Source organism: Panicum hallii, chromosome 1, assembly GCF_002211085.1.
Source record: "Panicum hallii strain FIL2 chromosome 1, PHallii_v3.1, whole genome shotgun sequence".
Lineage (NCBI taxonomy): Eukaryota > Viridiplantae > Streptophyta > Magnoliopsida > Poales > Poaceae > Panicum > Panicum hallii.
In genome coordinates this window covers 31,023,940-31,038,639 of record NC_038042.1, presented here as the reverse complement: position 1 = coordinate 31,038,639, position 14,700 = coordinate 31,023,940, and the positions used below count along the sequence as shown (strand labels likewise).

At 40.6% G+C, this 14,700-nt stretch overlaps 1 protein-coding gene across 1 annotated transcript; it reads left to right on the top strand.

Annotated features, from left to right (window-relative positions):
• The first annotated feature begins 216 nt into the window (after positions 1-216).
• On the top strand, positions 217-14,487 carry LOC112888026 (importin beta-like SAD2). The gene is made up of 22 exons (XM_025954366.1): positions 217-538; positions 4,125-4,260; positions 4,372-4,459; positions 4,943-5,095; positions 6,273-6,435; positions 6,539-6,723; positions 6,801-6,974; positions 7,712-7,857; positions 7,992-8,115; positions 8,189-8,369; positions 9,048-9,207; positions 9,288-9,329; positions 9,402-9,520; positions 9,602-9,800; positions 10,560-10,691; positions 11,539-11,642; positions 11,742-11,921; positions 12,434-12,573; positions 12,799-12,938; positions 13,118-13,272; positions 13,468-13,591; positions 13,680-14,487. Exons 1-22 carry the CDS (start codon positions 449-451, stop codon positions 13,829-13,831), a joined length of 3,087 nt encoding a protein of 1,028 aa, XP_025810151.1. The 5' UTR covers positions 217-448; the 3' UTR covers positions 13,832-14,487.
• The last annotated feature ends 213 nt before the right edge of the window (positions 14,488-14,700 follow it).

Below are 14,700 nucleotides of genomic sequence, written 5' to 3'. Positions count from 1 at the left end.
CAGCTGTCTGTCGCTCCGGCCAGTGGGTCCCACCTGGGAGCCCAGGTCGCCAGCGAGGCCGGTCAGTCAGCCACAGAGGATCCCCTGACTGCTGGGCCCGGATGATCAGCGTAACAACCCATGGTCACCAACCCAACCCCATCGCGCCGCACCCTGACCAAACCCTAGGGTTAAATACGTTTTGATCCCCTGCTTCTGTCTGTCTCCTCCCGCACGCACCCGCCACGCCCCCTCCCCGAAGACCTCGCGACGCCAAAAAGGAGAGACCACCACCCCCACGCCCGCGCGCCCCACGCCCTACTCTCTCCATCCCAGGGCTCTCGCGGCGGCGGCGGAGGAGACCGAGCCCCGCGCCCTGAGCTAGGGTTTTGGCCTCCTGGTGCCCGCCTCCTCCCTCCCGCCTCTTTGGCACAACCCGCCGCCGCCGCCGCTGCCGGCGCGGGTGGACATGGATCTGCCGAGCCTCGCCGTCGTGTTGCGGGCGGCGCTCAGCCACGTCCCCGAGGAGCGCAAGGCCGCAGAGGAGAGCCTCAACCAGGTGAGCGCCTGCCCCCGCCTTTTCTCTCGGTGGCACTCCTCTGCCCCTCTCAGAATCCAATCCCCCATTCACGGCGCCGCGGCACTGTTTGATCGCGAGTCCCGAACTACGGGGTTTGTTTCGATGGCCGGTAATCCGTGCGCGAATCTGGGAGCTGGATACGAGCTCGGAGCGCTGCATTATTTTCAGGGGTGTTTTGGGAGTCCGCGTCGGTGCTCTGATTATTCTGATTGGTACAGGGTTCGTGTGAGTGGTTTTGTGGTGTCGTGCCCCGGTACTCGTGCAGGTTTTCACTGTGGCAAACTGCGGTGATGGTAAATAGGTACTACGTGTACTGTCGCAGCGGGTTTGAGTTGTTAGGTTCATTAAGTTTTCCGGGGTCGCGTACAGTAATTTTAGTTACTCCGTGCCTTGCTCGACGCCAAAAAGAGTTGGTGGCTCAATTAACTGTTCGAGCAGACAAGCTAGCGGGTCAACATATTCAAATGGGCAACATAGTCGACCACAATCGTGTGAAGGTCCTACTTTGGCAGTCCATGATGGTGGTCCAAAGTATCCCCATTGTTCCTTTAACTGTTTTCGTTATTACCAATTCTGTTTGGAGCAGAGGTACTTACAGGAATTTCAGAGAAATTATACTTGCTAGTTACTCATGGAAAGTTTCCCTTGTTCCTAACACTTCAGCAAACTTAAGTCTCTTAACGCTGGGCTTCCTCTTCCAATTGCTATATCAGAGGTGCTACCATACTGAGTCTTGCAGAATCAATGAACTATTTAGACTGTCTTTATCGGTACCCTCTAAAAGATCCTGTTCCCTATTATAGAGGACGATTGGGTCCTGTAAACGCTGCATCGGTACCCCGTAAAAGCTCCGTAAATTAAAGGATGGTGCCTGTGCTCCCCAAATGCAGAGGACGTCCCGAGCTCCTCCATCCTCTCTGCCTTCTCTCTCCGACGGCAACTACCGTTCCTGCGCGATCCTGGTTGGAGGGAAGGGAAGAGTTAGTTGGAGTTTGTTTCAGATATAACTATTAAAAATTGTATTGTGGGGTATAAAGGACATGATATAGGGAGTGTTGGTGGAGAGGATTTTGATATAGAGGATGCAAGGAGGATATAATATTGCTTTGGGGGGTGAGATTTAGAGGACACCAGTAAAGTTAGTAGGTCAATTAAGATGCGTCAGTCAGCTGAAAATGTGTAAATGGGCATTTTTTCCCTCTTTTGGGAACAAATGCAGTGTTTTTGACAAGGCAATCTTTAATTGCTGCTGTTTGCTGGCAGCTGCTAAGGATCCAATCTGAGGTTTGGGTGCTATCTTCTGGTTGCACCTGCAATTTTATATTTAACATGTTACCACCAGTTGTTTACTTTTTGCAGCAGCTGAGTGGATTGTATCAGGTTATATGCACTGAATGAACTGTATTCGTGTAACAAATGTTGGTCAAAATGGTGCACCGAGTGTTGTGGGCTCAATCCTTAGGTTATTTGAATGAGCTATTTAAGTGAACTCAATGCGTTTTCGAGACTTTCATGATAAATATAATACTAGGCTGTAGTCAAACTGATACGGTACAACTTTTTGTTGATAATTTAGGAAGATGAAAATGGCAAATTAATTCCCTACGTGACTTCCAATGTTTGAGAATTTCTTGATTTGGCACTAAAAACGTGATGGCCACTCCTATGCCTCCAATTCAGCTTTTTCATCCCCTATGCCTTGTGCCACCGCCATCATACCAGAGTTGATAGCAGTGACACACAAGGAATGGAAAAATCAGTTTTTTTTTGTCCCATGTGTGCCACTGGCAGCTCCATTATGATGGTAGTGTCACAAGGGGATGAAAAAAAATTATGTTGGCACTAGAGAGACCATGACTTTTTCAATAGAAAATTGAGAATTTCACTAACATTAGATGATGCACAAGGAACTGTCCACAAGGGGACTGGTAATCCTGAGATAAACTATCACTGTCACAGTCTGAACTGATGATTTGAGCTTGTTTGGACCTCTGTGCACATGACAACTTCTGACACCCACCCTCGTTCGGCAATCCCTAGCTGTTGTGCGTTGAAGCACACCTTGTAATCCTACAATAGGGGTCACGATATCTGTCATCTGAATATTGGTGGAACTTGTGTTGGATGGCAATCACAGCGGGGACTGAGGAGGTTGTGGGCCACATAGTGAGCTGAAGCAAGGTGTCAATGGAAAGCTTTCCTCCTTGGTCTTCTGTAAGCTGATATGAGCACAACACTGTCAACTGAATTGTATCACTTTCTGTGATATTCGCCGCAAATGGCACTCCCGCTTTCAAACATTCAACAGTATGGAGACAGAATCACTAACTGCAGAAAAAACGAAGGTTTGGTTGTTGCAACATCACTTGGTGCGTTATGCACTCAAGCTGACTTGTAGGGATGTTGGGTATAACTCACTAGCGGAAGCCAAGGTTCTGGCTTTGATACACAATGTCATGATACTTGGATCATTTCAGGGTAAATGTTACTCTTGAGGAGGGCTGGTTTTCATTCCTGATGGCGGGACTTTTAAGAGAATATTAGGCTTTGGGTTGATGGAACTACTGGTAGAGATATGCTTGTTCATTAATCTGTCTTGATTGAGAATGATATCAATGCTCTATATTGTTGAACGATAGCCAAATAGATAGATACTAAAAGGAAATCTAAAAGATAACCATTAAACAAAATATAAGCTAGTTGTTGTAGTACCTAAACTGAAGCTGCTTCATGAAAGGGCCTGTAGCCTAGTAGTTGCAGTGACCTTAGTAGCACCCCAGGTCCTTGGTTTGACTCCCCATGGTAGCTAATTTCAGGGCTAGGTAAAAAAGGTCACTTGCTGGTTCCCTGGCCAGCAGCCGACCTGTGGCGGGCAGGCCCTTGTGTAAGGGGCTGGTGTCTTTCCATCACAGGCTGAGTTTTTTTTAAGCTGCTTCCTTGTGAACTAATTTGCTGCTGTTATGCTGGTTGTCAACCCTGTACAGAACTTACCATTTTTTTTCATGTTACATATCTCTATTTCATAATCCTTTATGATGTCATCGCTTCTTGTTTCACTGCTAACATGGGTGCTGGAATTATTAGCTTGTGTTTATAGTAGGGAGCCTCAACACTAATGAGTTAAAAGTTGTAAGTGTAAACAACAGCCAATAGTGCTAAAGAAATTGAGTATAATGAAATAAGGTTAAATGGTTTTTTGGGGTCTGTGAATTCGTTTAAAGATGGAAAGGGGACGTACCTTGCTTCATCGTGGACTAATATTTGCACTGGGATATGAGTCTTTTCTTTTTTTTTTCTCTGTGAGTTCATTCCGGCAGGATTTTTCTCTTGTCCATTTGCTATTCCGGCCATGTTCGAATTAAGTCCATGACAGGTCTTGTTTTAGCATAAAATGGGCGTAAGATTGATACGGGCAAACATATGGACATGAGCTCCTTGTCATAAGTTGTGGATAGTTAGCAGTTAGATTGGGTGCTGCAATTTCCCTTGGTTTCATTGCTTAATGTTTCTGGTTTTGTTGTCCTTTGAGCACTGAACTGACTTGACACTTGTCCAATTTCTTTAGTTCCAGTACATGCCACAGCATTTGGTGAGGTTGTTACAGATCATTGTGGATGGAAATTGCGATATGGCTGTACGCCAGGTCGCAAGCATTCATTTCAAGAATTTTATTGCAAAAAACTGGTCTCCTAATGATCCAGGTATGCAGAGGTTGTCAGTGTACTTAAATTCTTATATTTCCTAAGAACTGGTAACATTGATTTGCTTATCCTCTGCTAACTTAAATTCATATATTTATTTTGTTTCTGTAGATGAGTCCCCAAAAGTTTTAGAAAGCGATAAGGCCATGGTCCGTGAAAATATACTTGGTTTTATTGTTCAAGTGCCCCCTTTGTTAAGGTAACTGCTTCGTAGTAACTTCTTTTTTTTTCTCCCTAATTGGGGGAAAAGGCTACATTCTGTTACTGGCTAGGCTTTGCCATCTTTTAACAAACTTGGTTCTGATAAGTATTTCAATTCTACCCTTGTATACTAATGATTGTGCTGAATAAGATCCAGAGAATCTCTGTCATGGATATTCTTTGTTTGTCCATTTGATTGCAGTCTGCAGTAAAGCAGTAGGTATAAAAGATCAGGGCATGTTAGCTGATCCCATTTCACCAAAACCCAGGTTCATGCCTGCCTGGTCCAGTCTAAGGGATTTACGGATTAATTATTTAGTAGAAATATCAAGTCAAATGTTTTAAATGCTATATAATATTGTAATACTGGCCTGAACTCTCTTTTGATGAAGTTGAAACTCTGCTATCTTGTGGTGGAAGTGTTATATTCTGTGTTGTTATTTACGAAAACATTTCATAACATTTTTATGGTTATTTGTAGAGCCCAGCTTGGAGAAAGTATCAAAACAATAATTCATTCTGATTATCCTGAGCAGTGGCCAAGTCTCCTTCATTGGGTTACACACAACTTAGAATTACAAAATCAAATTTTTGGTGCTTTATATGTGCTAAGGGTTCTTGCTAGGAAATATGAGTAAGTATGCGTATCACTTCGTATTTCTGATTCCATTTTTTTTAATTTTGCCCATTGTTATGTTATTCGTTGATGTATTTTGCTTCCTGTCTCCCATTGCGTCTCACCTAAGTGTTTACTAAACCATATTTGGCTGTCTTGTATTATTTGTCTTGTTCTTGTATGGTTGTTCTATTTAAACTTGTATATTAACTGCAGATGTCCCAACCTGTAATTGGTAGTCAGCTGGGCCTATTGGGTCGGGTTCGGCAGCGTGGCACCTTAGGGTTAGGGTTAGTTGGAGATAAGGGTCTCTTGCAAAGGTATTAAAGTTAGCTTCTCTGTATAAAGAGACCAGATGTATCAATCGAAGCAAGCAAGAACGTGTAAATCTGTTGTCCCAGTCCCCTTCTCCTATCCTTGCAATGTGGGTGCGGCGCGCCATTGCTGGCACTGAAGTCATGCCTTACGGTCAGGACCGTCTAGATCAAGATTCATAACACAACAGTCAGGGCCATCTAAATCAAGATTTATAACACAGCCCTTAGAGCCCAAGGCTCAAAAACATTTCTTTATAGCAAGTTACCATGCTGGTCCTCCTTAAGGTCTTGATACCGTAGCAAGCAATAACATGATAGAGATGCATGCCTGAGCATATGAATTTAGGTCTCTATGCATTAAATAGTTGTGATCATGTTTGAGGTAGCTCAAGTGTAGAACAGCTGTCTATTCGTACCTATGTATATCATTCCACATAATCCAGAAAAATAAATTTGTAGTCGATGAGCCTTGTGCCTATTCAATGTGTTGCGTCTATAGGTTCCATGTTCAGATCTCAGATTGTGTGCTTCCTGTGTAGTTTTCCCATTTGGGATATTCGGTTGAGTCAAAACTGTTTGACCTCACCTGTTCACACCAAAACAACCTTTTTGACTTGGTTTGACCTCTTCAAGGAAACCAAGTTTCTACAGTGATTCTGTAGCCTTACCATACCAAGCGACTGGATTAGACAATGATTCCAAGTTGAGGTTTGGTAGCAGACCTGCAAGAGATAACAGCAATGAAGAGATGACCCAAAGCCGAGCTTGTTAATAGTCTTATGTGTTGTCTTGCCATCCTAGGATGAAACTATCACTTTTATTTTTAATATTATATTATTGGTCGCACCATTTCTCTGATGTCTCCATTTTTTTTGAAGGTTCAAGTCTGAGGAGGAGAGGATACCTTTGTATCACATTGTAGAGGAGACTTTTCCTCGTCTACTAAGCATTTTTAGCAAACTGGTTCAGATTGTCAATCCGCCAATTGAAGTAGCTGATTTGATCAAGTTGATATGCAAAATATTTTGGTCGTCAATTTATGTATGTTCTGCACTCTATAATCAAATTTTTTATGACTTATTGTTTTGTATCATGTTTCTGGACATATCTAATTGGCTTCGTCGTTTGCTCTTTGCTTGTGCAGTTGGAGATTCCGAAGCAACTATTTGATCCCAATGTCTTCAATGCATGGATGGTTCTGTTTATAAACTTGTTGGAAAGGCCAGTTCCTGTAGAAGGTCAACCGATAGATCCTGAGATCAGGAAATCTTGGGGCTGGTGGAAAGTTAAGAAATGGACTATCCATATCTTGAACCGTCTCTACACCCGGTCAGTCTTTAATAAGCATGTAGTGAACTTTATCTTAGGTAGTCACTCTGTATTGATCTATAATTCACTGTATACAGATTCGGTGATCTGAAGCTTCAGAAGCCAGAAAGTAAAGCTTTTGCTCAAATGTTTCAAAAGACCTACGCAGGAAAAATATTGGCATGTCACATGCAGCTGCTGAATGCAATTCGTACTGGCGAATACTTGCCCGATAGGGTTATCAATCTTGTTCTTCAGTATCTGACTAACAGGTGTGTCTTGATGACAAAGATAGTCATTTTGTGCTTGTAAAGTAGTCTTCTGTGATGCTAGCATCTCACAATCTGCATCATCCTTTGTTTTTTTTTGTCTTGAATCTGCATGAAGTTATCATTGATTGCAACTAATGAGTCAGCCACTCAAATATTGTGCGGCATATTTGCTGCTATGGGCTTCATTGGTGGATTGCTTCTGGATGTCAGTGTCCAGGTGCTGGTAAAGTACAAGATTTGCTGGTGGCACAAGGAGAGAAGAGGGAGGAAATTGCTTTGTTAGTTTGAGCTCAAAGAATGATCTCAGTCCATATTATGTTGGCCTATCTAATAATAGAATCTAATCTGGTTATCTGAATAGCAAATTCTAATAACTAGACAATGTTAAGATCTAGTAAAGCCCTACAACTTTGGAGCCCTAACTTGAATATGTTTGGGCTGCTGGAGGTGCTAGTTTGCATAAAAGAGTAAGTCAGCTTGTTCCCTGGGTGTCCTAGCCTCCTAATACAGATTTGCCCAAAATTTTTCTTTGTTCAATTAACAAAGGTTTAGTTCGGTGCGACGGTGCCTCCCAGATATTTCTTTCAGTGCAGTTGTCATCTAAGTTTTTCTCACAACTCTTGGCAGTTTGTGCCAAATCCAGTTTACGGTTTTCCTTGCTTGTCATTGCGAGTCATCCAACTTACTTAGTCATCGTAGAAATGCTTATCAGTAATTGTTTGCTTTGTATCTTGCAGTGTTACAAAGAACAGTATGTATCAGATGATGCAGCCTCAGATTGATATACTTCTTTTTGAGATAATTTTTCCTCTCATGTGCTTCAATGACAATGACCAAAAGTTATGGGACGAAGATCCTCATGAATATGTTCGCAAGGGCTATGGTGAATTTACTGATATCTGCATATTTATCTCGATTAGAGTTGGCTATTACTGATAAAAAATTATGTGGTATTTCTTTTTGTCTCAGTTCAGAGTGTAATCAGATTACTCACAATGTTATTTCTCATGTTTACAGATATTATCGAAGACTTGTACAGTCCCCGAACAGCTGCTATGGACTTTGTTAGTGAATTGGTTAGAAAGCGAGGGAAAAACAACCTCCAAAAGTTCATCCATTTCATTGTGGATATATTCAGGAGGTAATGGGGTATCTATCATTTGTTTTCCAACTATTGACTGCGTGGACTTTCTAATTGATGGCATACTTAACAGGTATGATGAGGCACCTGCTGATCTTAAGCCATATCGCCAAAAAGATGGTGCTCTTCTCGCTATTGGGACACTGTGCGATAAACTAAAGCAAACGGATCCGTATAAATCTGAGCTGGAGCGGATGCTGGTTCAACATGTCTTTCCTGAATTCAGCAGTCGAGTTGGACACTTGCGTGCAAAGGTGGAATACTCTGAAAGTTTGTTTTGCCTGCTTGTTTTTTACTGCTGATTTACTTACTCATTGTGAATTACTGCTAACGCTTTATTCATATTCTTTGATCCATATTTTCAGTGGCACAAATCATGTTAACTGTTCTATTTAGTTAGATGACGTAATGATGATGGTCACATTAATAGTACTAGGCAAATATGCCTGTGCGTTGCTACGGACAAAGACTATAAGTATCGGATACGTATAGTTGCCCGTGCGTTAATTTGTAGGGTTCTACGTAATCGAGTTGTGGACGGAGGGCTGGTCCGACCCATATACGGGGTGAACCGAGGCCCAAACTAAAAATATACGGGGTGGAGAAAACTAAAAATTTAGGTGGAAACGTTACGTGTTTTAGAAATAGGTAAAGATTAGTGCTATAAGTGATGATCAGGGGCCACATTAGTTGTAACAGTGTCATTAATCAATTAGAACCATTGGGCAGAATGGATCATATGAACAGAATTGATCAGTGGTACACAAATGTAATGAAAACATTTGGCGCCTTTCTATATTAGTATAGGTTGAATGTTATAGGTTGGTGCTTCCTTCTTGGGACAATCAAATATGGTCTACTTTTGTGCTGATTAATTTCTTACTTGTATTGATTCTATTTTACGGTTGATCTGATATATTGAAATATTATAGGCAGCATGGGTTGCTGGGCAGTATGCCCATATCAACTTTTCAGACCCGAACAATTTTCGTCAGGCTATGCACTGTATAGTCTCTGGAATGCGTGATCCTGATCTTCCTGTGCGGGTTGATTCGGTCTTTGCACTTCGTTCTTTTGTTGAAGCCTGCAAAGGTATTCTTATCTGGTGTTCTAATCCTTACTAAAATTGTGGACTTTAGTTGAAATAATTGATTATAATTTTATATCTGCAGATTTGGATGAGATCAGACCTATACTTCCTCAACTCCTTGATGGTATGAAAATAGTTACCTTGGTCTAGTAAATCGATGATAAATTAATCTTCTAGCTCATGATGTGTTCTGCAGAGTTTTTTAAGCTGATGAATGAAGTTGAGAATGAGGATCTTGTGTTCACCCTTGAAACCATCGTCGACAAATTTGGCGAAGAGATGGCACCATATGCACTAGGACTGTGCCAGAATTTGGTATGTTCTTTCTGTATATATATACTTAAGTTCTTCTGCAAATGTTTCCACCTTATAAACCTTTTTTCTTTAATCTGATAGGCTGCTGCCTTCTGGAGATGTATGGCAAGTTCAGAAGCTGATGATGAAGCTGATGATTCTGGTGCTTTGGCAGCTGTTGGTTGCTTACGAGCAATCAGCACAATCCTCGAGTCCATTAGCAGCCTCCCACATCTTTTTATACAAATAGAACCTACGTTGTTGCCTATAATGCGCAGGATGTTGACATCTGATGGTCAAGGTATATACTGTTCACGGATAGTTGATAGATGTCTGTTGTTTGGTTTTTAAATGTTGTCTTGAACTGCTTAACTCCATAAACTAGTGGATCAAAAGATGTGTATGAAATATTGTGCGATGATGCAAACAATACATAATGAAGTTGTACCGCATTGAATAACTTCACTACCATTAGTGATTTTTTAATTCATTTACAAAATAGTTCTTCTAATCAGTACAACTTAATTATTATTTACTGAAAATGATTTTATTAACATTGAAAAAAATATCCCCACCCCAGCAAGCAACTAGCCTCACAGAGGCGTGTAAATATGTTATCGTGTTTTCAGGTGTCAAGAATATTTTTAAAGTTCATTAAATATATAAAATAAACTTGCCAGATGTCTTTTGAACAATATTTGATGTGCTCATTGAACTACTGGAGAGTGGAGAACCATGCATTTTTTTTTCCAAATAGTGGAGTGGCTAAAAATATTTTTTAATTTTATGTAGTATGCCAATACACAAGTAGTTATTATTTATGATATATGACAGAACCATTTTGTTGCACACATGTTTCCAAATGTACTTTTGAACCTTTAGAAGCTTCACGAAGTTTCATGTTGCTACAATGCTTAACAAGAACTAGGGATTTTTTGTAGTTTGGCAGGCCAAACAACCAAGGCATAAATCTGCGTGATTTAGCACTGACTTCTAGTCATCATGTATTGCTATTTTATCCCTTTTCTCCATGCACTTAATGTCTCCAATTCATTGGCAGATGTTTACGAAGAAGTTCTTGAAATTGTCTCGTATATGACATTTTTTTCTCCTACAATTTCACTGGACATGTGGAGCTTGTGGCCATTGATGATGGAGGCACTTAATGACTGGGCTATAGATTTCTTTGAAAGTATGTCTAACTTTATGATATGGCACTATATATTTTGTTCTTTTGTCTCAGGAAAAAAAGTTATATTTATCATAATAATTTACAAAGGCATGCACTGCATGCTTTTGCATCATTGTTGTGTTCCAATTGTTAAACTGGTCATATATTGAGAATTATTCCAGGGTTTCCACATCTTAGCACATTAATGTACATGATGGTCCATCTATAGTGAATCAAAGGGGCTATTTCTTCTGTTAATGTAGGACTAGTAGACTATTCTTCTCCTAGATGTACAGTAAATGGTTAGTCACTTGTCCTTTGGGCACTCTGTAATGTTACATGGACTTCATGTGATAATTTTGCTTAAGGGGTTAGCTTGCATATTGCTCGTTCATGAGTTGCTGCTACTGGCAGGTGGGAAACATTATGTCTAACATGTTATAATTTGCACTGAACATAGGTTCTATTAAGTGTTACTAAGCTAATGTTCAATATTGCAGCTAAAAGGGGTTGTCTAAAACTAAGTTTCCAATGGCCCGAAAACGTGTTGTGCTCTTTTGACATACTTCTATTGTCAGTTTTTGGTTTTAACCCCATGTCTATTTTACGTTTTAATTTGGTATGCTGGGTTTTAATGCATGTTTGATCTGCCTTTAGAAATGATTTCTTGAAAAGAGGCTCCAAGCATTTTTAAAGAAACTTGTCTGATTATCTGATGAACAATGTGACTAATTCCATGTGAACTTACTTCCCATTTGTGAGTAGTTATTTCTGATTGTCCATGAGTGCAACCTGAAAACATAAGCACTCATCATGTTAGTTGTCCGTTCGCAATTTGGCCTTATTTTTTTTTGGTACCTTCCTACAGATATTCTTGTTCCATTGGACAACTACATTTCCCGGGGAACTGATCATTTCCTTGCATGCAAAGACCCAGATTATCAGCAAAGCCTGTGGAATGCACTACAATCTGTAAGTTTTGTTTAGATTAATTTTTCCATTAGCGTTCTTATGATGTGTTTGGTGATTTGAGTGTCACTGCCTTTTGCTGATAAATGCCAACACTTGTAGATTATGATGGACGAAAATATGGAAGATTCTGATATCGAACCTGCTCCAAAGCTAATTGAAGTGCTTTTTCAAAATTGCAAAGGCAATGTGGATCCGTGGGTTGAACACTACCTCAGGATTACAATTGAGCGGTTACGTCGAACACAGAAGCCATATTTGAAATGCCTCCTTGTACAAGTGGTAAGATGCAATATGAATACACCTATATTGCTATTAATCTAGTGATACTCAGTATTTCACTTTCTGTTTAGTACTTGCAAGGGCAAATAGCTTACCATCTTGAAGGACCTGAGTTTCAAACTCACTACTAGGATACAAATAACCTGGTAGCTATCTGCCAGCCGAGGGAAACCTTTCTGGTGCTGCTTGCTACTTGCTAGCTTTCAGAGATTGGCACCACCAGCTAGATAGAATCCTTGTCCCAGGTTGAGGACACTGGTTGCAGTCCTACCTAATCTACAAGATGACACTTTGACTAGCATCCTCTATGAAATTGTGATGTTTCAAATCGGAAAATTACACAATATAAAAACACTTTTCACCATGAATCTATGACATCAACCTTATCTTTTCAACTAAATATTTTTCATTGACAGAAATTCTAAAAGTAAAAACTCAACTCACCTTTGACTGCTGATTCGTGAACCCCCTGTTTATGTTTGTACCTGATAACTATCATGTGGTGCCTGCAGATTGCTAATGCGCTCTACTACAATCCATCGCTGACCCTTGAAACTTTAAATAAGCTTGGAGTTGCAGTAGACATTTTTAACCATTGGTTTGCTATGCTGCAACAAGTAAAAAAGAGTGGTGCACGGGTCAATTTCAAGAGGTATGGATGTCTGCTTTGCACGGTTATATTTCATGTACCTAGTACCTATGATGAACCAGTATTGTTATATTGCTTCATTTGTAGGGAGCATGATAAGAAAGTGTTATATTATGAACCAGTATTGTTGTATTCCTTCATTTGCAGAGGACATGATAAGAAAGTGTTATATTTCTTTTTTCTTGATATACCTATGATGAACCAGTATTGTTGTTCCTTCATTTGCAGAGAGCATGATAAGAAAGTTTGCTGCTTGGGCCTGACCTCGCTTATTGGACTTCCAGCTGATAAGATCCCAGCAGAAGCTTTAGATCGGATTTTCAAAGCAACACTTGAGCTGCTTGTTGCTTACAAAGACCAAGTTGCAGGTTGAGTTTGCGTTTGATTATGTTGGTGAACTTGCATATTATGTGTTGGTTTGAGTTCTTATAAATTATGCCTTCAGTTTTGGTTATTGAGCATGTTCTATGCAATTTATTTTTTTGTGATCTTAAACTTCACTGTTCTTCTCTAATTGTGTTTGTGTTCCCCCCTGGCCAATCCTCAGAAAATAAGAAGCAAAATGAGGAGGATGCTGATGACATGGATGGCTTTGATGCTGATGAAGAAGATGAGGAAGTTGATTCAGATAAGGAGATGGGTCTTGATGATGAAGATGGGGATGAAGTTAGCAGCCTTCAGCTCCAAAAATTAGCTGCAGAGGTGTGTTTTTCAATCTGTACCTACCCTGTACCAATCATTTATCGTAGTAACAGTTATTTATTATTAGTTCAGGTACTGTTTTCTTTTGTGTTTCAGACAGTTCAACTTCAGTTATGTTCTGAGACAATAGGTATAGTTCTTAAGGATGCATTTTCTAATCCTGATGCTCGACTCTTTATTTTTGTAATGATTCAGGCTAGAGGCTTCCAGCCAGCTGATGAGGATGATGACTCAGATGATGGTTTCAGTGATGACGAGGAGTTACAGTCACCGATAGATGAGGTGGATCCATTCATTTTCTTTGTTGAAACTGTCCAAGGTAAATTGTAGTTTTTGTTATCAAATGTTTGCTGTCGCTTGAAAGCATCTAGTTGCAAGTCCTCATAAGTTTCCACTCTCTGTAACAGGTTTGCAAACATCTGATCCTGCAAGGTTCCAGAACCTTATGCAGACCTTGGATTTCCGATATCAAGCGCTTGCTAGCGGCATAGCTCAGCATGCTGAGGAAAGGAAAGTTGAAATTGAGAAAGAGAAATTGGAGAAGTCAAATGCACAGTGACGATATACATGGTTCCTTTTATTGCTTTGCCATTTGCCAGTATAGCATTGGTGGTTGGTCAATTTGCTACGATTTGCCAATCGCAGGTAAATGAATTTTGCAGCCTTAGCCAACCTTTCAAGGTAGGACAATTTTAGGCTTGCAAAATTCTATCCTTGCGAGAGAAGCCGATGATGGTACCATCTTGGATAATCTGTCATTGGCCGCCATGTTCCTCTAGCCTGTTGCAGTCTTGGTTGTGCAAGCGTGACACCCAAAGGTTTCTTCTCTCGAGGACAGTTGCTTGCCATGCTGTTAGGGCCATCAGTTTTTTTTTTTTTGGGGGGGGGGGGGGGGGCTTGTAAGAGCATTTGTTGGAGAAACCCCCCTCTGGTGGTGGGGTTGCATTCTCCGCTCAAGTTTTAGAACTGTTGGGTGTAGATTGTATATGGTTTCGGTTGTTTAGGCATGACATTACGGTTCCATGGTGGGGCTGTGGTATATGTTTTGTTTTCTTTTTTGCAGGTGGACATCATATTTGTTTTTTCTTCCATTTTTTTGGAAATGGCAAAGAGAAATTCGTTAGTTTGTTCTGCGGGTAACCTTGATCAGTAGTTTCGTGAAATTATACGATTATAAATGAGTGTTGGAATGTATCCAACATGGTACCTTTCCCATCTTTTACGCGTGCATGAACAAGATCTGAGTGTAGAAATAAACATTTGCATCTAGTGAATTTTGTTTATGCGCGGGATTCTGTGTAGGGATGGCAGCACGGATTTTTTTTAAGGTGCAGCACAGATTATACGATGGAAATCCATTTTTTGTCAAACTCTTGGCGCCCTCAACCGAAAGGTCACCTTATGTGGTGGTTGCGAGTGCTGTTTCTT